The sequence below is a fragment of the Balaenoptera borealis genome (assembly GCF_965194805.1).
Source record: "Balaenoptera borealis genome assembly, chromosome: 14".
Taxonomy (NCBI): Eukaryota; Metazoa; Chordata; class Mammalia; order Artiodactyla; family Balaenopteridae; genus Balaenoptera; species Balaenoptera borealis.
The window spans coordinates 85,226,868-85,250,971 of record NC_138875.1 but is presented as its reverse complement, the minus strand read 5'-3'; the positions used below and the strand labels follow the sequence as shown (position 1 = coordinate 85,250,971).

The following is a 24,104-nucleotide window of genomic DNA, read 5'->3' as shown; positions in this document are numbered from 1 at the left end:
TAGAGTTTTAACAGCTTTAGGCCTTTGATCCATTCTGAGTTAATTTTTGTATATGGTGTAAGGTAAGGTATGTCACACTTTAGCATGTGGGTATCCAATTTTCCCAACACCGTTTGTTGATAAAACTATCCTTTCCCCAATGAACAGTCTTGGCACCCTTGTTGAAAATAATTTGACCATGTTTGTGAGGGTTTCTTTCTGGACTTTCTCTTCCTTCATTCCTTTTTATGAGTGAATAATAGTCCATTGTATGGATATACCATATTATACTTATGGTAAGCATAATATTTCTCCATATTTAATTACAGGGTGTCGTCAGGTCTGTGATTAATGGATTACTGAGCCCTTGCCCGGGGCCTTGTTTGATCATTAAAACATTGTACCATTGTACCCTCTGAAAATAGTGTCTGTTTTGTTTGTTTGCTTTTGGTTTGTCCACTCTCCATTTTGACTCCACAACTTCACTGTGGAGAAGATCTGGTACACCTACCACGAAGAAAACTGCCAATACATTCCTGGGAAAGACAAGCTCCATTGTTGGATTGTCTGCCTATGACTATTACAAACCCTGCATTAAATCTAAAATAACCCGTTTTGTAATCCACACTGCTAATATTCTCAGTAATACCCTGTGTAGCTGCAGAATGTTTTCTAATTTCAAGGCAGTGATTTTTGTCTTATCTATTACTCCTCCTTCCCCAACCCAAGTGCCAAGCGTCTGGCACACAAGCTCAGTGTTTGTTGGAGGGAAGAGTGCAGAATAGCCGCTAACACTTTCTGAGCCTTTCCTAAGTGCTTTTTGTCAGTCATTGTCTCATGGTCTCATATATTCCTCACAGCAATCCTACTCCGTAGGTACGGTTATTTACACAGGAGTAAACTGAGGCTCGGAGAAGTTCAGTAACTTGCGAAGGCCACACGCTGGTCAAGTGGAGGAACCCAGGAGAGAGCCAGGTGCATAGCGCAGGGAATCTCCATTTAACTGAGGGTCAGATGCCGCCGGTCCCGGTGACAATAGGCCTGGAAGCTCTGCGCAACACAGACTTCTGGACTCCCGCGCGCTGCCACCAACTGCTGTTTTCTACTTTGCCGCAGGCTTCAGAAAATATTCTCAGAGACCGGATCTGCCTCCCCGTACCATGCAAATTCTATGGCTGGAAGACCTGAGTGCAGAAAGGGAAGAGTTGTGTGCTTTTTAGCCTCCTTCTCAGAATGCGGTGGAAACTCCGCCCTTGTCTCCGTGGAAACCCGGCTTCTGCCGTGGCTGTCACCAAGGGCGGAGCTGGGGTCGCTGCCCCTCCCCCTGTCTGCAACAGCTCTCGGGCTGGGAGCGATCACTGTCACCCCTTAACCTCTCTGTTCCTCTTCTCGGCGGCCCTCCCTTTCCCTTGTCCTTTCGTGCCTCAAATCACATCCTGGAGCCCGCACTCCCGCACGGGCCTCCGCTGGGACGGTGCACCCGGAGTCCTGGCCTGCGAGCTGCCCTGCGTGGCCTCCTCCTACAGCCCCTCTCCGGGCCCACCCATCGGCTGCGCTGATTGGCTGCTCCTGCCCCGCCCTGAACAGGCTGGGTCCTTTACCCCGCGGAAAGTTTTCTGTGCCGCGAGGAAGCTGGACGTTCGGAGACTCCGAGAAAGCAGCTCCGGAGGCTGCAGAGGTCTGGGTGGCCATGGAGGAGCCCCCTTTGCGAGAGGAGGAAGAGGAGGAGGGGGACGAGGCTGGGCCCGAGGGGGCCCTGGGCAAGAGCCCCTTCCAGCTGACCGCCGAGGACGTATATGACATCTCCTATGTGATGGGCCGCGAGCTGATGGCCCTGGGCAGCGACCCCCGGGTGACACAGCTGCAGTTCAAGATCGTCCGCGTCCTGGAGATGCTGGAGACGCTGGTGAATGAGGGCAGCCTGACGGTGGAGGAGCTAAGAATGGAGCGGGACAACCTCCGGAAGGAGGTGGAGGGGCTGCGGAGAGAGGGCTCGGCGGCCGGCAGGGAGGTGAGTGCGGGGAGCGGCCACTGGCAGGGGGGGACGCTTTCTTCTCTTGAACATCCAAACCCCTCAAAACAAATCACTACGAGTATGCAGTCCTCAGATTAGAAGCGTTAAGATGGTTAACATTAATCGAGCACTTGCTTGGTGCTGGACCCTGTGCCGAGTGTGTTCTAAAGCAACGGCTTCCAGCATTTTTGACCAGGACCTTGAGCAGTGGTTCTCAAGCTTTAGCAGCCATCAAAATCACCTTGAGTGTTCGTTAAAACACAGATTGCCCGGCGCCAGCTGCAGAGTTTCTGACTCAGTAGGTCTGCAATGGGACCTGAGAATCCGCATTTCTCACAAGTTCCAAGATGATGCTGATTCTCTTGGTCCAGGTTTCACACTTTGAGAATCTTTGACCTAGAGTAAGAAATACTTTTTTAACCAAAGAGAAATTAGTACTTATGACCACAAAAAGATACATATAAGAATATTCAGGGCTTCCCTGGTGGTGCAGTGATTAAGAATCTGCATGCCAATACAGGGGACACGGGTTTGAGCCCTGGTCCGGGAAGATTCCCACATGCCGCGGAGCAACTAAGCCCGTGCGCCACAACTACTGAGCCTGTGCTCTAGAGCCTGTGAGCCACAACTACTGAGCCCGCGAGCCACAACTACTGAAGCCCGCACGCCTAGAGCCCGTGCTCCGCAACAAGAGAAGACACTGCAATGAGAAGCCCGCGCACCACAACGAAGAGTAGCCTCCACTCACCGCAACTAGAGAAAGCCCGCACACAGCAACAAAGACCCAACTCAGCCAAAAATTAATTAGTTAATTAATTCTTTTTAAAAAAAGAATATTTAAAGCAGCTTTATTCATAATTGTGCCAAACTGGAAACAATCCAAATGGAAAAGAGGAATCAATTTTTTAAATTGTGGTATGTTCATATGATGGAATACTACACAACAATGAAAAAGAGCAGAGTAGTGATACACACAACTGTATGGATGAATCCTACAGATACTACATTGAGAGACAGAAGCCAGGTACAAAAGAGAGCGTCCTGCATGTGGAATTCAAGAACAGGCAAAATAATCTTTACTTATAGAAGACAGGTTGATGGTAGCCCTGGGATGGGATGGGAGGGAGCAGGAGGGAAATTTATAGAGAATTAATCCAGGTGTGGTTACATGGGTGTACACATATGGTAAAAATCGTCAAGCTATAAACTCAAGATTAGTGCATTTTTCTGTATATATGTTGTACCCCTATTTTACAAAATTACATTTTACATTGATATCCAGTATTGATGAAACAAAAGTTTCAACAATTTACCCTAACTCTCCCTTACTAAACATGATGTACAGTCATACTTTCCTATTCTATTTTTATGAATTTTTAAATTATTTTGCAACTCACTGAATTAATATCATGACTCACTAGTGAATCTCCAGCTACAGTTAAAAAAAAAAAAAAAACTGCCCCAAGGGGATTATCTCATTTAATCCTCATACTATTATTATTCCCATTTTACAGAAATGGAGGCATAGAACAGTTAAGTAATTTGCCTGAGGACTTAACAACAAGTAAGAGGTGGAGGCAGGATTTGAGCTCAGAGATGCTCGTCTTAACCACACTGTACTAAAATACAGACCTATGACCTTTCTTGTAGTAACATTTGATGAGTGACTGCACTGTGTGGGCTCTGGAGCTATGGCGCTAAATTAGACAAGGTCCCTGCCTTCACGGAGCTTCTCATCTAGTGGGAGAGGCAAGACACACAGACCTCCAAAACTAGACCACAGGATTACAAACTGAGAAGTATGCCGTGAAATGACAGCAGGAACTGGGTGGCTGAAACTCATAGGGAAGAGTGAAGGTTTCTGGTAGCTTCCTTGGTACTCTTTTATTTCACCTACTCATTGCTCACGGTGACAATTATATTTGTAGATAAGGTTCTTCTTTAGTATCCGTCATATGAGATGGTTGAGTGTCATGATTAGTAGCCTGACTTTTGAGATTCAAGGGCAGTTAAATGACTTGCCTAAGATCCCTCAGCTCACATTCTGTGCTCTTTTCCTGTCACCTCCAACTCCAGGCACAAGGATATGGAGAAAGCCCCATCACGGACCATGAACAGTGTGGTCTGCATGGTGGCCGGGTCATTTCCTGTCTGGGGCATAGCGGACAAGCTTCGTCAGCCAGCAGATGAGCTGGCACATTTTCCTCCCAAACTGTAGTCTTAAGAACAGGGGTGGGGCAAAAGGCAGAGAAAATGAATATTTAGTGTCACTAGACAGTTTATAAAAATATGCCCTAGTGTTTTTTTTTTTCTTTCTTTCTTTCTTGTTTTTGTAGTTACCATTTTTAGTTGTGGTAGACATAAAATTTACCATCTTTTTAAGTGCAGAGTTCAGTGGCATTAAGTACTTTCACAGCCATTATTATGCAACCATCACCACCATCCTCTCCAGAACTCCTGTCTTGCGAAACTGAAACTCTGTACCCACTAAACACTAACTCCAAATTCCCCCTCTCCCTCAAGCCTCTGGTAACTACTGTTCTACTTTCTGCCTATATGGATTTACCTATTCTAGGTACTTCATATAAGTAGAATCGGATAATCTTTGTCCTTTTGCCACTGGCTTATTTCACTTAATGTCCTCAAGGTTCTTCCATGTTGTGGCGTGTGTCAGAATTTCCTTCCTTTCTAAGGCTGAATAATATTCCATTGTGTGGATCCACCACAGTTTGTTTATCCATCTGTTGATGGACACTTGGGTTGCTTCCACCTCTTGACTTGTGTGAATAATGTTGCTATGAACGTGGATCTATAAATCTCTCTTTATGTCCCTGCTTTCAAGACTTTTGGGTATATACCCAAAAGTGGAATTGCTGTATCACATGATAATTCTATTTTTAATTTTTAAAGGATCTGCCATTCAGTTTTTCATAGTGACCACACCATTTTACATTCCTACCAGAAATGCACAAGAGTTCCAATTTTTCCACATCCTTGCCAACACTTACTTTCTGTTTTGTTTGTTTGATTACAGTAGCCATCACAATGGGTATGAGAATAGTTTGTTTCCTTTCTTTTTTAAAAATTTAAGTTCAAAATTCAAGTGTTACAAAAGTGTTTGCCTTGGAAAAGCTCCCTCCCCATCTCTCTCCACCCCTAGCCACCACTTCCCCTCCCTGGAAAAAATTTAAATGATCAGTTTCTTAAAGTATCCAGAGATACTTTATGCAAACACAAGCAGATATGAATATATATTTCCGTTATTCACACAAATGGTATTATAATACATACCCCGTTCTGCCTCTTGCTTATTTTCACTTAACATGGCATGAAAGTTGTACTAAATCAGAACATAAAGAGCGTCCTCATCTTTTAATGGCTTTTGAAAACTTCCATTGTACAGTATTATCAATTGCTCAACGTGAGGGTTCTTAACTTGGAGTTTTTGGAACCCCCCAAGAGGATCATGATTCTAATCCGCAAAATCTATGAACTTGCATGAGAAGAAATTGTATTTTTATTTTCACCAACCTCCATCTGAAATATAACACTTTCTTCAATTATGACTATAGACAACAAACCACAGTAATATTAGCAGTACCTGTGACAATCACCAATGGAAATCACAGATGTTTTCATATCCCATTACAGTGTAGTACAGATCTCCAAACTTTATTTTCCTTCTGTATCTTATTAGACCTGTGGCTACGTTGTGTTATTTAATAAAGAAGCAGGTCTAGGAATCACAAATTTATTTTTAGAAGACTTTGATGAGTGTGTTATCTTAGTTGGTTTTCTTGGAATCCTATGCCTTTTATACATTTAAAATCAGTATTTTGCGATGGAATCCATGTGGGCCTTACCAGGCTGCCGTAAGGGTCCACGGCACAAAAAAAAAAGGTTCAGAATCTCTGCTTTAACCAGTTTCCTATCAAAAGACCTTCATTTTCCATGGGCTTCCCTGGTGGCGCAGTGGTTGAGAATCTGCCTGCCAATGCAGGGGACACGGGTTCGAACTCTGGTCTGGGAAGATCCCACATGCCACGGAGCAACTAGGCCCGTGAGCCACAATTACTGAGCCTGCGCGTCTGGAGCCTGTGCTCCGCAACAAGAGAGGCTGCGATAATGAGAGGCCCCGCGCACCGCGATGAAGAGTGGCCCCCACTTGCCACAACTAGAGAAAGCCCTCGCACAGAAACGAAGACCCAACACAGCCATAAATAAATAAAATAAATAAAATAGTGTCTAAAACAAACAAAAAAAAAGACCTTCATTTTCCAGTTGTTTGCTCCAACCTCATGCAACAGTGAATTACTCTGACCTATAGCAGTTGGCCCCCTGAGTATCTAGGGGAAGTGGATTCACTGGGTCAAAGGAAAGCCACACTGTAAGTTTTTTTGGTTTTTTTTTTTAATTAATTAATTAATTTATGACTGCATTGGGTCTTCGTTGCTGCGTGCGGGCTTTCTCTAGTTGCGGCGAGTAGGGGCTACTCTTCGTTGTGGTGCGCGGGCTTCTCATTGCGGTGGCTTCTCCTGTTGCAGAGCATGGGCTCTAGGTGTGTGGGCTTCAGCAGTTGCAGCTTGCGGGCTCTAGAGCACAGGCTCAGTAGTTGTGGCGCACGGGCTTAGTTGCTCCGCAGCACGTGGGATCTTCCCGGACCAGGGCTCGAACCCGTGTCCCCTGCATTGGCAGGCGGATTCTCAACCACTGCACCACCAGGGAAGTCCCCCACATTGGACGGTTTAATAAGTATTGTCAAGTTGCACTCCAAATGGGTTAAAGAGATTGGCTCCCTCTGCAATCAGTGAAGGTACTGGTTTCCCCACAGCTTTTACAAAACAGTGTGTTTTCAAACACGCTGATGTTTGTCAATCCGAGAGGAGGAATGTGGTCACTATTGCATTTCTCTTTATAGTGTGGCTTATTCTCTTTATCACCTGTAGAATATTCCAGAGTGTGGTTGTGCCTTTGTTTAACTAGACTTCTGCTAATGGACATTTAGGTTGTTTTCAAATATTTGCTTTATTTTAACTTTAGTTTGAAAAAATGTCAAACCTATGGAAGAGTTGCAAGATAAGTACAATGTCCACTTGTACACCTTTCACCTCAATTCAGGTGTTATATTCAGGTGTATGTATATATGTGTTTGTGTGTGTGTATAGTATGTCTTAAGAGATACACACTGAAGTATTATATACACACATATACATACATGTATATATACACATATGTACTCATATTTAACAAATATTTACGTCTATATATTATTTATTTACTCAAAATCTTCAGACATTATGTTAGCTGCAGAATTAGTAAAAGATTAGGATCTTTCACCCTAAGTACTAAATACTTCAGTGTTTATCTCCTAAGACATATTGTTACATAACCACAATAAATGATCGAATTCAGGGGGAAAATTTGGTAGAATACTAAGATCTAATATGCCATCCCTATTCAAAATTCATAATAATGTCCTTTATCGCATTTTTTTTTTTCTGATGCAAGATCCAATGCAGGGTTATACGGTACCTTTAGGACGTATCTCTTTAGTCAGCTTTAGTCTGGAACAATTCCTCAGCTTTTCCTTGTCTTTCATGACCTTGACATTTTTGAAGATTGTATATCAGTTAGTCTGTAGAATGTCCTTCAACTTGGGCTTGTTCTGATGTCTCCTCATGCTTAGACTCAAGTTATACATGTTTAGCAGGGATACCACTTAAGCGATGCTGTGTCCTTCTCGGTGCCTCGTATCAGCAGGCACCTGATTCAGTTTGTCGTTATTGGTGATGGTAACTTCTATCACTTGGTTAAGGTGGTGTCTGCAAGATTTCTGCACTGTAAGGGTGTCTTTATTCCCTTTGTAATGCATAAGTAGCCTATGGGAAAGTACTTTGAAACTGTGAAATATCCTGTTCCCCAACAAACTTTCACCCAAAAGTTTTAGGTCCATTCATTAGTCTTGCCTGAATCAATTATTACTGCATTGGTTGCAAAATGATGATTTTCTAACTCTGTCATCTTCTACACTTATTAATTGGCATTCTTCTGTAAAGTACAGATCCCCCTCCTCCTCTCCGGTATTAGTCCGAGTTCTCCAGAGAAATAGAACAATAGGAGATACAGATGTAGATATAGACACAGATGAGAATATTTATTATAGGAGTCGGCTCACGTGGTTATGGAGGCCGAGAAGGCCCACAATCTGCTGCCTGCAAGCTGTAGAATAAGGAAAGCCGGTGGTGTAATTCAGTCCAAGTCAGACGCCTTGTGTCAGGGGGCTGATGGTATAAGTCCTGGTCTAGGTCCAAAAGCCCAAGAACCAGGAACGTTGATGTGCACTGTCCAAGGGCAGGAGAAGAAGGATGCCCCGCTCAGGCAGGGAGTGAATTCACCCTCTCTCCACCTTTTTGTTCTATTCAGGCCCTCAGTGGATTGGATGATGCCCACCCGCACTGGGGAGGAGCCTCTGCTGTACTCAGCTCACCAAGTCAAATGCTAATCTCGTCCAGAAACACCTTCACAGACACACCCAGAAATAATGGGTTAACCAGCTATCTGGGCATCCCTTAGCCCAGTCAAGTTGACACATAAGATTAGCCATTACATCCCCATTAATTAGTTAATTAATTTAAATTTAAATTTTTATTTATTTTATTTTTTTGACCACGCCGCTCAGCATGTGGGATCTTAGTTCCCCGACCAGGGATTGAACCCATGCCCCCTGCAGTGGAAGCTTGGAGTCCTAACCACTGGACCACCAGGGAATTCCCTAAATTAAAAATTTTAAGTATGGATTCCTGAATCCTGTTTTTATTTGATGGGTTATTATCCATTCCTGTTACTATTCACGTGGATACTCAAGTCGTTCAGTTTGGCCAGTAGGAGTGCCTTCAAACTGTGTCCTTTTGATCTGTCTCCATCCCTTACACAATGGAATGTTCCAGACTCAACTTGGACTTTCCCTGTTCCAGCCCTGGACTCAGCTATTCTCCAAGGAGCCCTGGCTCCTTTCTTGGAGAATGGTACTCAGAATTCTTGCCTCTTTACCATCAACCAAACACTTCCAACAGGCAACGTCTCATCTCATCGGGTCCCTGGGAGTAGTAACAGAACAAGAGAACTTTCCTTTCTGGGATGGACAGTCCATCCTCATGAGGGAAACTGTATAAGTGATGTCTTTTCTTACAGGTGAACCTGGGACCAGACAAAATGGTGGTTGACCTGACAGATCCCAACCGACCACGCTTTACGCTACAGGAGCTGAGAGACGTGCTGCAGGAGCGCAACAAACTCAAGTCGCAGCTGCTGGTGGTGCAGGAAGAGCTGCAGTGCTATAAGAGGTGGGCTGTGCTGCCTGGGGCTCCTACACCACAGAGCAAGACACTGCCTAGAATTCCTTGATATATTACATATCTGTTCTTATATTCATCCAATCTACTTATTGAAGACCCACTATATGCCAGACACTATTCCTGGCACTGGGGGTAGAGCAGGAACAAAAGAGAAAGTCCGTGCTAGTCTAGGGGGAAGACAGGCAATCAGCCAGGAAGCCTGCAATGAACACACAGGCTAATGGTGATGAATGCTGAAGAGAATGTAGATCAAGGTGACATGACAGAGAGCAGAGTGCTGGGGGGGCCCTGCTTTAGACTGGGTGGTCAGGGAAGACCCCCCTGAGGTGAGTGACAAGAAGCAGCCAACCATGTAAAGATTTGGTTGCGCAAAAGTAGAACAAGAAGTGCAAGGGCCCTGAGGTAGGAACCCATTTGGCCAATTTAAGAGACCCACCATGGTGGAACTTGGAATGTGAGGTAAAGGATGGTCCAGAAGAGACCAAGGGGTGGCCTTTTTGGCCACAAGAAGGAGCTCTAGTTTTTGGTGTTTTTTTAAAATAAATTTATTTATTTATTTATTTTTGGCTGTGTTGGGTCTTCGTTGCTGTGCGTGAGCTTTCTCTACTTGCAGTGAGCGGGAGATACTCTTCGTTGCAGTGTGCGGGCTTCTCATTGTTGTGGCTTCTCTTGTTGCGGAGCACGGGCTCTAGGCGCGCAGGCTTCAGTAGTTGTGGCTTGCAGGCTCTAGAGCTCAGGCTCAGTAGTTGTGGCGCACGGGCTTAGTTGCTCTGCGGCATATGGGATCTTCCCGGGCCAGGGCTCAAACCTATGTCCCTTGCATTGGCAGGCAGATTCTTAACCACTGTGCCACCAGGGAAGCCCAGGAGCTCTAGTTTTATTGTAAGTGTAATGAGAAGATTTTGGGAAGTCTTAAGGGAATGACACAGTCTGATTTACTATTTTAAAAGATCAATGTGGTGATTTTGATAACTGAACGAGTTGGTTATGTGAGAGAATGTCCTTGTTCTTTGGAAAGACACTTAAGCATTTAGGAGTGAGGGGGTAAGATGTCTCCCGTTTACTCTCAAGTGGTTCAGGGAGAAGATGGTTGCATGGGTGGATGGGTAGGTGGATCGGTGGATGGATGGATGGATGGGTAGGTAGATAGATACACGGATAAGCATTTGAGGGATCTGGGTAGATACATGGGAAGTTTCTGTACGAGTATTACACCTTTTCTCTAAGTTTGAAATTGTATAAAATTTAAAAGTTAAAAAAGATCACAATAATACTGGGTAGAGGAGGAACCGTAGGACAAGCAAGAGAGAAAATAAGGAAGCTGCTGACATAGGTTTGGACTTTGCTTTATCCTTCTGCACCATGTTTCCCAAAATATTTTACTTTATGTAGGTATTTCTTCAAAAAGGGAGCTCTAGGGAGTTCCCTGGTGGTCCAGTGGTTAGGATTCGGCTCTTTCACTGCTGTGGCCCAGGTTCAATCCCTGGTCGGGGAACTGAGTTCCCACAAGCCACACAGAGTGGCAAAAAGGAGCTCTGTGGTTGAATAATTCTGGGAAACACTGAGTTAAACAAAGCAGGTTTCCTTAGAGGCAGGAGAAGGAAAGATCAAGAGAATAAAAACATGGTGCTAGGACTTCCCTGGTGGTCCAGTGGTTAAGACTTCGAGCTCCCAATGCAGGGGCTGCAGGTTTGATCCCTGGTGGGGGAACTAAGATCCCACATGCCTCAGGGTGCCGCCAAAAAATAAAAAACAAAACAAACAAAACGTAGTGCCAACTAATATTTATCAATGCTTACCATGTGCTAAGTGTATCCCGAGCATCATTTCAATTAGTGTTCACAGCAAGCCTATGAGTTAGGGTAATGTTATCCCCAAGAGGATCTAAGGGTCCGAGAGGTCAAGTACCTGCTTGAAGTCCCAGGGCTGGTGGTGGCAACCTTGAGACGTGAGGTCAGACAGCCTGACATTAGAGCCTGAGCTTTTAATTATCATGCCACATTCGGACTTGGAAAGTTTGGAAGTAAGGAAATACTCTAATTCAAAACAAAACAAAGCCCCAATGATATTATTCTTTAAATTCATTCAATATGGCATCATTAAGAGAGCATCAAAGTAAAAATGTCCTAGGAAGCTAAATCCAAAAGAGCTGAGTTCTGCCAACAGGAATTTAATTGTCTTCCTTCTGCTGAGGTTGGAACGATGTTAATGGAAAGACCTGTCTTCATCTCATTTAATAAGTACTCCAGACACGGTTAGTTAAAAAGAGGAACTGCTAGACTGCCCATGCCATGAGCAGCTTGCTAGTGAATAAAGCAACACACGTTAGTTCCAGTTTTGAATTCCCAGAGAGCAACAGATGTGCACTTCCCATCTGGTACAGGCCAACAGACAGACAGCAGGATTCTGCTTAGTCTCCTGTGTTATATATTCTGGAGAAACCAGCATGTCAACTGAGGTGTTCTCTTAGCAACTGCATCAATTTGGAGGCCCAAGCTCATACTAATGATAGTTTTAACTGAAAGCAGATATGGTCGACTGTTTCCAAAGATGGTCACAACAGTTTTTCCCATCCTGCATTCCTTTTTTTTTTTTAAATTAATTAATTAATTCATTTTATTTTTGGCTGCATTGGGTCTTCGTTGCTGCGTGCGGGCTTTCTCTAGTTGCAGCGAGCGGGGGCTACTCTTCATTGCGGTGTGCGGGCTTCTCATTGCGGTGGCTTCTCTTGTTGAGGAGCACCAGCTCTAGGCGCGTGGGCTTCAGTAGTTGCGGCACACGGGCTCAGCAGCTGTGGTGCACGGGCTCTAGAGCGCTGGCTCAGTAGTTGTGGTGCACAGGCTTAGTCGCTCCATGGCATGTGGGATCTTCCCGGACCAGGGCTCGAACCCGTGTTCCCTGCATTGGCAGGCGGATTCTTAACCACTGCACCACCAAGGAAGTCCCCCTGCATTCCTTTTGCGATGAGACTTTTCCATTCCTCTCATTGGAGTAGAGGTAGAGTCTATTTTCCGTCCTCTTGAATCTGGACGGCCCTATGACTTGCTCTGACCAATCGAATGTGGTAGAAGTGATGCTGTTTGGCTTCCTAGGTTAAGGCTCTAAAAGGCCTAGCAGCTTCCATGTTTGTGCTCTCAGATTGCTGCCTTGAGACCACCATGCTATGAGGAAGCTCAAGGTAGTCACATGGAGAGGTCACATGAAGAAGAATGAAGGTGTCCCATATGACAGCCCCAGCTGCATCCAGCCCCCAGCTGATCCACCAACTGAATGCAGCCAGTTGAGAACCCCAAACTAGACCATCAGGAGAACCACCAAATCAACCATAAGAAATAGAGCTGGGCTTCCCTGGTGGCGCAGTGGTTGAGAATCTGCCTGCTAATGCAGGAGACACGGGTTCGAGCCCTGGTCTGGGAAGATCCCACATGCCGCGGAGCAACTAGGCCCGTGAGCCACAACTACTGAGCCTGCGCATCTGGAGCCTGTGCTCCGCAACAAGAGAGGCCACGACTGTGAAAGGCCTGTGCACCGCGATGAAGAGTGGCCCCCACTTGCCACAACTAGAGAAAGCCCTCGCACAGAAATGAAGACCCAACACAGCCATAAATAATTTAAAAATAAAAAAAAATAAAAAAATAAAGACAGAAAAAAAGAAATTAAAAAAAAAAATAGAGCTATCATGAAAAGTCATAAATCATCATAGTTTTAAATCACTAAGTTTTAGGGTGTTAGGTAATGGTAGATAGTGGGAAAAGGTAATTTTTAGATGATTCTCATATGAATATTATTATAATTAATATATATAATAAAAATAGAAATAACAATATTAAGTAATAAGAGCCCACTCTTTGCAAAGAAAGAGAGAGAGGGGTAAATTCTACTCTCTGACGTTCATACCTAAAGGGGCATCTCAGTCAGCTCCAGCTGCCATAACAAAACACCAGAGACTGGGTGGCTTAAACAATAGAAATTTTTTTTCTCACAGTTCTGGAGGCTAGAAGTCCAAGATCAAGGTGCCAGTATGGTTGGTTCTGGCTCTTCCTGGCTTGTAGACAGCTGCCTTCTTGCTGTGTCCTCAAATGGTGGGGAGAATGAGAGAGAGAGCAAGCCATCTGGTGTCTCTTCTTGCAAGGGCACTAATCCCATCATGAGGGCCCACCCTCATGACCTCATGTAAACCTAAGTGTCTTCCAAAGGTCCCATCTTCAAATACCATAACATTAAGGGTTAGGGCTTCAACATATGAATTCAGTCTATAGTAAGGGGAAAATTGATGCCTGTAGCATGGACATAAATTTACCAGTAGGTACCACAACAAAATACCTAAGTGGATCTAATGAGCTTACTGGGTCAGACATTTTTTTTAAAAATATTTATTTATTTATTTATTTATTTGGCTGCATCATGTCTTAGTTGCAGCACGTGGGCTCTCTAGTTGTGGCGCCTTGGCTTAGTTGCCCCACAACATGTGGGATCTTAGTTCCCTGACCAGGGATCGAACCTGCATCCCCTGCATTGGAAGGCAGATTATTTTTTAATTTTTAAATATTTTTTATAATTAATTAATTAATTAATTAATTAATTATGTCTGCATTGGGTCTTTGTTGCTGCACGCGGGCTTTCTCTAGTTGCGGCGAGCAGGGGCTACTCTTCATTGCAATGCGCAGGCTTCGCATTGCGGTGGCTTCTCTTGTTCTCATTGTTCATGGGCTCCAGGCGCGTGAGCTTCAGTAATTGTGGCATGGGGGCTCAGTAGTTGTGGCTCGCGGGCTCCAGAGCGCAGGCTCAGTAGTTGTGGTGCACGGGCTTAGTTGCTCCACAGCATGTGGGATCTTCCCGGACCAGGACTCGAACCTGTGTCCCCTGCATTGGCAGGCGGATTCTTAACCACTGGACCACCAAGGAAGTCCCTGGGTCAGACTTTGAAATGCTTCACTGTGGTCAGGCTTCTTTCGATTGCAGGTGACAGAGATCCAATTCAAACTAGCTTAAGCACAAAAGGGAGTTTTATTGGCTCACATAGCTGGGAAGGATCCTGGAATTGGTCTCAGAAATAAAGAAAAAACTGCAACTAAGGCCTCAGGGTTGGAATCAGGGACTGTGTGCCTCTTTCTTTCCTCTTTGCTTCCCTTTTTTGGCCTTATTATCTTGTATTAAAGACAGTCCTTCTCTGAATCTTAGGAAGCATGGCTGCTGGCAATCAGCAAGTAAGAGAGAATAGCCTTCTTCCAAGTTCTGTACATCAAATCCAGGGAAATACTCTAGCCCTCTTTGGGTCACCTGACCTAAATATCCTATTGATCAATATCAATCTAGGTCTTATCACCATCTGACTTACTATATATTTTTAAATTTTACTTATTTATTTGTGTCTTGACTGTTTTCTTCCCCAATGGGATATAAATTGCATGAGAGAAGATATTTTATCTATTTTGTTAATTGCTATATCTATATACATTGGTACAATATGTAGCTTAATAATATTTGTTGAACGAATGAATGAATTCCATTTATTATCTCGCTTAATCCCTCAATCCTAGGAATTAGGTACTTTCATTATCCTTATTTTACTAATTAGGAAATCAAGGGTTAAGTTAGAGGATTTATACATGGTTATATTTCTAGCAACTGGAGAAGCTTAAAGTACCAGCCAATGGAATTAGCCAAGGGAAAGAAAGAAGAGGTGTCAACAGTGGAAAGGTGGAAGGAAGATTCTAATCATCTGAGTCAAAATGTCTAACTGTAGCACTTTCAATGATAATATTATTAATATAATAATAATTATTAAGAACCTTCACTTTCAGAGCTGCACAGATAAGAGATCTTCAATAAAACAACCCAAATATTTGTCTCCTTTTTCCTAGTGGCCTGATCCCAGCAAGAGAAGGCCCAGGAGGAAGAAGAGAAAAAGATGCTCTGGTTACCAGGGCCAGCAATGCTAGCAGTAACAAGGAGGAGAAGACAATCATAAGGAAGCTGTAAGTCACCTGGCTGCCCCCTGTTGCCACTAAATAATCACTAAAGGAAGGAGTGGGGGTGAGAGGGGGAGGTCCTGCTCTCCTGGTGGTGGTCTTGCAGCTGATATGAAAACTCATTGCTGGTGTATTATCATATCTGCCAGGCAGTAGTGTAAGCACTTAACATATATTAATTCATTGACTCTTCACAGTGACCCTATGAGGTAGGAACTATTATAATCCCCAACTTACAGTTGGGGAAGTAAATACCAAGAAGTAAAGTCACGTACCCAAGGTCACACAGATAGTAAATAGTGAAGTCAGGATTTGAACCCAAGGAAGTCCAGATTCTACACTCTACTGCCTCCCTATGATATAATAACAATAACCAAATAATAATAATATTACAACCACAAGAAAAACACAGAAACAATAATTATTGGGGTTTAAGGGGGCTAGTTCATCACCAACTTTGGAGGACCCTGGGTCTCCCAATGCTGGGACCCATAATGCAGTGTCCTTTGAATACTCCCCTCGTGTTCATGCACCATTGTTAATCCCTTGTTTCTTTGGTTGCTGTGCCTCAAACCATAGAGTGTGGGACACTAGTTAAAATTCAGATTCTCATATATCAAGTCATTGGTTCTAGGATGAGGCCCAGAAATCTGGATTTTTACTAAATTCCCAGACAGTTCTGATGTGGGGAGCCCTTGGACCACACCTTGAGATGTGCCTTTTCTGTCTACAGATGTCAGTACAATTAGGCACACCTTTCCTCCACCCCATGCTGAAGCAACCAGCTGGTTTGCCTTGGTTGCTTTGAGAATGTCTGGCCTGGTGACAGTTTATCAGCTCCTGGTCTTTTGGATCGAAAGTGAGAAACAGCCTCGATCAGGGATCTCAAACTAGAAAGCCTATGGGGGCCGAGCACTTAATGTGGATGCGTGATGGGGCTGTGGGGTGGGGTAGGGGACAGTTGCCCCTCAGTTCTGTCTGGCCTAGGAATAACATGTTACCAGACCTTCTGCTTCTTGAGTGAAGCCGAGAAGCCGGATTTATTCATGGAATCTGATTTCCAAATGCTGGCAAATAATTTAAGATTAAAAACAAAGACTGTACGATCCAAATGACCCACCATCGCAGGCTGCATCAGGTCCTAGGCTGCCATCTGACTCTAGCTCCATTATTCCTGCCTCTCCGGGAGGGCTGAGGGGACCTCATTTTCTTCCATTCATTCGGTCATTAGTCAGTCAACAAACCCTCACTGAGTCTATATTGTGCACCAGGTGTGGTGCTCACGCTGGGGGTGCTGCAGTGACCTATTTTGCAAGGACTTCGCGGACTCCAATTTCACAGGGAAATAATTTTGAGGGATCAGAGATTCTGAGTTACCTTCCAGGGCAGGTTTAATTAAGATGCCTTCGTTTCAAGAGAGAGGAGAAAATTTTTTTTTCTTTTTCTTTTTTTGGATCTCAGGAACATAAGGTTGCGTTAGTGAGTCTCAGCTCATGGCACAATGCACCTCATTGTGAGCGTAAGACCCCTTTCTTCTTGGTTTTATTTGTTCCCTCTTTATCCCCATCCCCCATTCCCATTCTGCTTCCCAGCTCGCCTCCCCCTCAGCCAGTCTCATATGGGTATTTATGTACCGTGTTCTAAAAACTGTATATTGTCTTTTGTGGATGTATTTTCTATAGTAACTGATATTTTGTTTAACACTTCATTCTGTTTCCTAGTATTGTTTTTTTTCCTTCACTAAACACTGTTGTTTTCTTTTTTATCAGGCACTCTTTTTTTTTAGAAAAAAAAATATGTATTTAAAAATTTGTTTGGCTGCACCGTGGCATGAGGGATCTTAGTTCCCCGACCAGGGATGGAACCCGTGCCCCTTGCAGTGGAAGCGTGGAGTCCTAACCACTGGAATGCCAGGGAAGTCCCTCAGGCACTCTTTTTTAAATTTTAATAATATATTTTACTAACCCAACACATCCAAAATATTATCATTTCAACGTGTGATCACTATAAAACATTATTAATGAGATATTTTACACTCTTCTTTTTAAATAGTAAGCCCTTGAAATCTGATGTGTACTTTACACTGACAGCACATTTCAGTTAAGACTTGTTATGGGGCTTCTCTGGTGGTGCAGAGGTTGAGAATCTGCCTGCCAATGCAGGGGGCACGGGTTCGAGCCCTGGTCTGGGAAGATCCCACATGCCGCAGAGCAACTAAGCCCATGCGCCACAACTACTGAAGCCCGCACGCCCTAGAGCCCGTGCTCTGCAACAAGAGAAGCCACTGCAATGAGAAGCCTGTGCACCGCAACGAAGAGTAGGCCCCGCTCACCGCAACTAGAGGAAGCCCGTGGGCAGCAATGAAGACCCAACGCAGCCAAAAATAAATATAATTAATTAATTAATTTTTAAAAAAAAAGACTCGGGGCTTCCCTGGTGGCGCAGTGGTTGAGAATCTGCCTGCCAATGCAGGGGACACGGGTTCGAGCCCTGGTCTGGGAAGATCCCACATGCCGCAGAGTGACTAGGCCCGTGAGCCACAATTACTGAGCCTGCGCGTCTTGAGCCTGTGCTCCGCAACAAGAGAGGCCACGATAGTGAGAGGCCCGCGCACCGCGATGAAGAGTGGCCCCCGCTTGCCACAACTGGAGAAAGCCCTCGCACTGAAACGAAGACCCAACACAGCCAAAAATAAATAAATAAACAAATACTTTAAAAAAAAAAAAAGACTCGTTATGTTTCAAGGGCTCAAAAGGCACGTGTAGCTAGTGGCCGCTGTATTGGACAGCATAGCTTTAGCCGATATATGGTCAGATGCTTTGGACTTTGAGAACTGAGCTTGAATGATCTTTTTTTTTTTTTTTTAGTGTTTTTTATTTTAATCATACCTAACATAAAATTTACCATTTTAATTATTTTTTAAAAAATTGAGGTATAGTTGGACTTCCCCGGTGGTCCAGTGGTTAAGACTCCACGCTTCCAATGCAGGGGCTGTGGGTTCGATCCCTGGTCAGGGAACTAAGATCCTGTATGCCATGGGGCGCAGCCAAAAATAATAATAATAATAATTAAAAAATTAAAAAAAAAATTGAAGTACAGTTGATTTATAATATTGTATTAGTTTCAGGTATACAGCACAGCAATTCAGTTATACATATATATATATTCTTTTTCAGATTCTTTTCCATTATAGGTTATTAAAAGATATTGAATATAGTTCCCTGTGCTGTACAGTAGGTCCTTGTTTATCTATTTTATATACAGTAGTTTGTATCTGTTAATCCCAAACACCTAATTTAATTTATCCCTCCCCGCCACTTCCCCTTTGGTCACCATAGGATTGTTTTCTCTATCTGTGAGACCATTTTAATCACTTTTTTTTTTTAGACTGTTGCTTTTTTTTTTTTTTTTAATTTATTTATTTATGGCTGTGTTGGGTCTTCGTTTCTGTGCGAGGGCTTTCTCTAGTTGCGGCAAGCGGGGGCCACTCTTCATGGCGGTGCGCGGGCCTCTCACTATCGTGGTCTCTCTTGTTGCGGAGCACAGGCTCCAGACGCACAGGCTCAGTAGTTGTGGCTCACGGGCCTAGTTGCTCCGCGGCATGTGGGATCTTCCCAGACCAGGGCTTGAACCCGTGTCCCCTGCATTGGCAGGCGGATTCTCAACCACTGCGCCACCAGGGAAGCCCCCATTTTAATCACTTGTAAGTGTACAATTCAGTCACATTAAATGCATGAAGATCCTGTGCATCCACCACCACTATCCATTTCCAGAACTGTTTCGTCATCCTGTCCCGAAACCCTGTCCCCATTAACCATTAACTCTTCCGTTCCCCTCCTCCAGCCCCTGGCACCCACCACTCTACTTTCGGTCTCTATGCATCTGACTACCCTGGGGACCTCATAGAAGTGGAGACATGCAGTATTTGTCCTTTCATGACTGGCTTATGTGATTAGCATAATGTCTTCAGGTGCATCCATGTTGCACCATGTGTCAGAATTTCTTTCATCCTTAAGGCCCAGTGATAGTCCATGGTATGTATAGACCACATTCGATTTATCCATTCATCTGCTGATGGACATTAAGCAGCTTGTTTTTTTTTAAATTTATTTATTTATTTATTTATATTTATTTATTTATTTATTGGCTGCGTTGCGTCTTCGTTGCTGCGCGCGGGCTTTCTCTAGTTGTGGTGAGCGGGGTCTCCTCTTCGTTGTGGTACGCGGGCTTCTCATTGCAGTGGCTTCTCTTGTTGGGCAGCATGGGCTGTAGGAGCCCGGGCTTCAGTAGTTGCAGCACGTGGGCTCAGTAGTTGTGGCTCGCAGGTTCTAGATCACAGGCTGAGTAGTTGTGGCACATGGGCTTAGTTGCTCCGCGGCATGTGGGATCTTCCTGGACCAGGTCTCGAACCTGTGTCCCCTGCATTGGCAGGCAGATTCTTAACCACTGCGCCACCAGGGAAGTCCCCATTAAGCAGTTTTTAAGAGCTGTCCATATAGCAGTGTAGACATCCAACTTGTTTCTGACCCCAGCGATGGGATCGCAGGTTGCCTCCCCCACTGTGGACAGTGCTGCAGTGAATATCTCCATGCTTATTCATGTCCTCTCACGGACCTGGGTGTGAATTTCCCAGGGATATATACCCAGGAGTGATATTGCAGGGCCATGGGGCCTATCATCCTGGGTTCTTGCTTATCAAGAAACAAAGGCTCAAAAAAAAAAAAAGAAACAAAGGCTCACGCAAAAGGAGTGACTGAAAAGATTTAAAGAAGGGACATTTTACAGATGTGGGAGCAGAGATATGGGATGGAGAAGCATCCTGGGGCGGGCAACAGAGGGGCGAGGGGAGGGAGCTGTGAGGGAAGGGGGAGAGTCAGAAAGGCATGTGGCCTTCAGAAGAGGAACACACAGTAGCTAGTGAAACAAAACCTGGCAGGGACACAGCCGGGAGTGAATGCCCGCACCTCTCTCTCCTCCCACCCTCCCTGCGCGTGCAGGTGCTTCCCATTGGCTGAGCCCAGCCGGAAGCTAGAGGACAAGGGAGCTTGTTGAGATCCCCCACAGAGCTCAGCCTCCTGGAGCAGAGAGCAGGCTGGAGAAGGGAGGGGATGCTTCTGCGGGGGCAAATAGCCCACAGAGTGCATGTCTACTTAGTTCAGTTAAGTATTACCAGGCTTTCTTGAATGGCTGCATGAAACAGCTTTATCAGACAAGACCACCTGAAACCACATTTACTTACTCTTCCAACAAATACTTATTGAGAGCCTACCATGTGCCAGGCACTGATCTAGGTGCTGGGGATACAGTGAGCAAGATGGAGTCCCTGCCCTCATGGTGCTTACATTCCAATAGGGGAGGCAGAGAGTGAACCGGTCAGGAAATGTACTAACGGGACAGTTGCAGATGGCCCTACCTGTGCTGAAGACCATTAAATAGGGTGCTGAGAGAGAGGTTGATCAGGAGCTGCTTTTTTTTTTAAGTTATTTTTGGCCGCGCCACACGACTTATGGGATCTTAGTTCCCCAAACAGGGATCAAATGCGAGCCCTGGGCAGTGAAAGCGCAGAGTCCTAACCACTGGACCACCAGGAAGTTCCCGATAGGGAGCTACTTTAGATTTGGGGAGTCCTGGAACACTTCTATGAAAAGGCAACATTCAAGCTGAGCCCTGGAAGGCCATAATGACCTGAGTTTTCCCTGACTTCCTGGCAGAGGGAACAGCAGGTGTAAAGGCCAGAGGCTGGAGAGAGCTTGTGCAACAGAGATTATGGTGGCTGGAGCAGCAAAGAGAAGGGAGGTGAGGCTGGAGAAGGGGAGGGAGCGGGTCATTCGGGGCCAAGTGGATCCCGGTGATGACTTTGGGTTTCATTCTAAGTGCTTTGGAAAGACCTTGGAAGGTTTTAAGCTGGGGAGTGACATGTCCATATTCACCTATAAAAAGCTCACTCTGGCTGCTTTGTGAAGAAGGGTTGAGGGGACAAAGTAGGGCCAGTGGGAATGTTTCTTCCCCAAGAAAGGGTCTCCTGAGGTAAGATAATGAATGAAAGAGCATCTCCACCCTACAGCAGGTGTCTGATCTGAAGGTGTTTATTTGGGACATTCATTGGCTGAGGATCTCACTGTAAACAAGGCTTCCAGACCCATAAGCTACTGGTTTCTCTTTTTTTTAAAAAAATGTTTATTTATTTATTTTATTTTTGGCTGTGTCGGTCTTAGTTGCGGTATTCGGAATCTTTTTGCGGCACGCGAGATCCTCTGCTGAGGCTCACGGGCTTCTCTCTGGCTGTGGCCCGTGTGCTCAGTAGTTGCGACACACGTGGGCTTAGTTGCCCCGCAGCATGTGGGATCTTAGTTCCCTGACCAGGGATCGAACCCGTGTCCCCTGCATCAGAAGGCAGATTCTTAACCAACCACTGAGCCACCAGGGAAGTCCCCATAAGCTACTGGTTTCTTTCTGCCTCTTCTAGGGGAGTTCTTTGGGTTACTTAATTGGAGTTTGAGGCTGATGCGGCAAAAATACAGTGTTTGTCAGCCAGCCTGAGGACACAGGTTTAAAGAGTGTGAGGCCACAGTTTCATGATCAGACAAGATTATCGAGCTAATGGAATGAATGAGTGAATGAATGAATGAACGACTCTCCGAAGAAGTAAGTCATGATGAGAAGGATTTTTGTCTTTGTCCTGAGGACAGTGGGGAGCCATGCAGGGTTTAAGCTGAGGAGTGACTTAGCTCTGCACAGTGACGCGGTCATTCTGGCTGCCGCATGAGTGGACTGTGGGGGGAGGGGAGGCTGTTATGCTCCTCATGGTGGCTTGTCCTGCGGGTGGCAGTGGAGGAGATGAGAGGTGGTGGGATGAGAACATATCTGGGGCATGATGACTAAAGTATAGCAGGTGGGCTGAGGGGAGGGGAGTTGAGAACAACTCCCGGTTGCTGGCTTGAATGACTGGGTGGGGGAAGATGACGTTTCCTGAGACAGGGAAGTGGGGTTGGCGGGGTATGCGCAGGCTCAGGGGGAGGGCGGCTGAGCCCTAGCGCCTGTATCCGCACGTGAGTCAAGGGCTCGTCCCTGCTGTTGCTGGCAGAGCTGCTAGCGGTGCTCAAGAGGTTTGTCTTTGACTGGAAGCAAGAGCCCGTATCCCCATCACTGACTTTTCAGCCCACCAGCCATCTTTGCATCTTTCCTACAACTGGAAATAGCATTGACACTGTACTTTGTGTCACTGTACTTTGATCAACCCCAGATGTCATTCCTTTTTTTTTTTAAATTAATTAATTTATTTATTTTTGGCTGTGTTGGGTCTTTGTTGCTGTGCTGGCTTTTCTCTAGTTGCGGCGAGCGGGGGCTACTCTTCATTGCGGTGTGCGGGCTTTTCATTGCGGTGGCTTCTCTTGTTGCGGAGCACAGCCTGTAGGCGCACGGGCTTCAGTAGTTGTGGCTCGCGGACTCTAGAGTGCAGGCTCAGTAGTTGTGGCACACGGGCTTAGTTGCTCCCCAGCATGTGGGATCTTCCCAGACCAGGGGTAGAACCTGTGTCCCCTGCGTTGGCGGGCAGATTCTTATCCACTGCACCACCAGGGAAGCCCCCAGATGTCATTCTTCCTTTTCAAAACTTTGCATGAGGGGGACTGAAAGTTTGTTACTCATGCCTCAGGGGATATCTTTATATGTTTTATCTGTTATATCCAAGAACTTGCATGTTACTCTTTCTTCATTGCAAATATCTATTTTATAATTGTAGGTACCATTGAGAAGTTATCACTTCCTCTACAATAAAAACCACTTAAAATTAGAAATTAAAAAAAAAAAAAAGGTTCCAGACTCCATCTGTCAGTCTAGCACAGTAGTTATGTGGGCTCTGGGCCCAAGTCCCAGTGGTTCCAAGATATGCTGTGTGACCTTGGGCCTGTTACTTAACCTCCCATAACTTCAGTTTGCTCATTTATAAAATGGGGGTATTGATTGTACTCACCTCCTCATGTTGTTATGAGTTTGAAATGAGCTAGTAGATGGAAAGCCCTGGAACAGTGCCTGTCCCATAATGAGCCCCAAGGAAATGGCCTGCAAGAGCTGCTTACAGATTTTGCAGGAGGTTCTGCACCTCCCGCTTCAGAACTCGCTCTGTTCCCTCTGACCCACCCCTCTCTCTCTCCACCCAGGTTCTCTTTCCGGTCAGGGAAGCAGACATAGATCTGAGGCCATGGCTCAGTTCTCAGAAGACGACTTCAAAAATCATCTCTCAGTGCCAGCGCGTACCCACTGCACTTGCTCCTTTGTTTCCCCTCAAAACCGTCTGAGGAGGAACGGGTGCCTCACCGGCTGCAGAACTGAACAACCCTGACGGCTGGGCCAGGGTGAGTGAAGCGGCACAAAGAAATCGAGAAAGCAGAAGGAAAGCGAAACGGGGCCACCTGCAGCCCCACTTCAACCCCCCAAGAGGCCCCCAGCGTGCGGATGTGCTTTCTGCTTCTCAGGGCTCACAAACGACTGCGTAGCTGCGAAATACACCAGCCCAAATTGGGGTGGGGAGAAGAGGATGCAGGAAAATCTGGTATGGACTTGGCAGCGATGACTTCACTGATATTTAGTGACTATTTGATTTTGCTAACGTGACTTTCTTTACATGATTTTTTTATTAAAGTAAAATGACTTTTACACTTTCTGTGTTTTAGAGTGGCCTCTTAGAGTTACGTGACCTTGTGTAAGTTACTTCAGCTTTTTGGAGTCTTGGTTTCCAAATCTGTGAACTGTATACAGTTGACCCTTGAATAACGCAGTTTGAAC

General features: G+C 45.2%; 1 protein-coding gene and 1 long non-coding RNA gene across 7 annotated transcripts in view; both read left to right on the top strand.

Annotated features, from left to right (window-relative positions):
- Positions 1-24,104, top strand: part of LOC309610702 — a 111,759-nt gene that overhangs the window by 84,052 nt on the left and 3,603 nt on the right. The gene's annotated exons all lie outside the window — the stretch shown is intronic.
- Positions 1,588-23,975, top strand: RILPL2 (Rab interacting lysosomal protein like 2). 6 transcript variants are annotated; one of them, XR_014234137.1, is made up of 5 exons: positions 1,591-1,990; positions 9,185-9,336; positions 15,213-15,326; positions 19,164-19,354; positions 23,480-23,975. XR_014234137.1 is itself a non-coding variant. In XM_082353888.1 (4 exons), the coding sequence occupies exons 1-4, from the start codon at positions 1,670-1,672 to the stop codon at positions 17,574-17,576; spliced, it is 681 nt and encodes a 226-aa protein (XP_082210014.1). In that variant the 5' UTR covers positions 1,588-1,669; the 3' UTR covers positions 17,577-18,002. The 6 variants fall into 6 exon arrangements, 5 of the variants coding, with proteins under 5 accessions (XP_082210014.1, XP_082210015.1, XP_082210016.1 ...); XM_082353888.1 differs by lacking the exons at positions 19,164-19,354; positions 23,480-23,975 and adding an exon at positions 17,483-18,002 and having other exon boundaries at positions 1,588-1,990; XM_082353889.1 differs by lacking the exons at positions 19,164-19,354; positions 23,480-23,975 and adding an exon at positions 17,373-17,439 and having other exon boundaries at positions 1,590-1,990.

Coding starts and splice junctions, on each gene's coding strand:
- RILPL2 (XM_082353888.1), top strand. CDS start 1,670: ATGGAGGAGCCCCCTTTGCGAGAGGAGGAAGAGGAGGAGGGGGACGAG. Junction 9,337..15,212: donor GAGCTGCAGTGCTATAAGAG/GTGGGCTGTGCT, acceptor CCTTTTTCCTAG/TGGCCTGATCCCAGCAAGAG. Junction 15,327..17,482: donor AAGACAATCATAAGGAAGCT/GTAAGTCACCTG, acceptor CTGCCAATGCAG/GGGGCACGGGTTCGAGCCCT.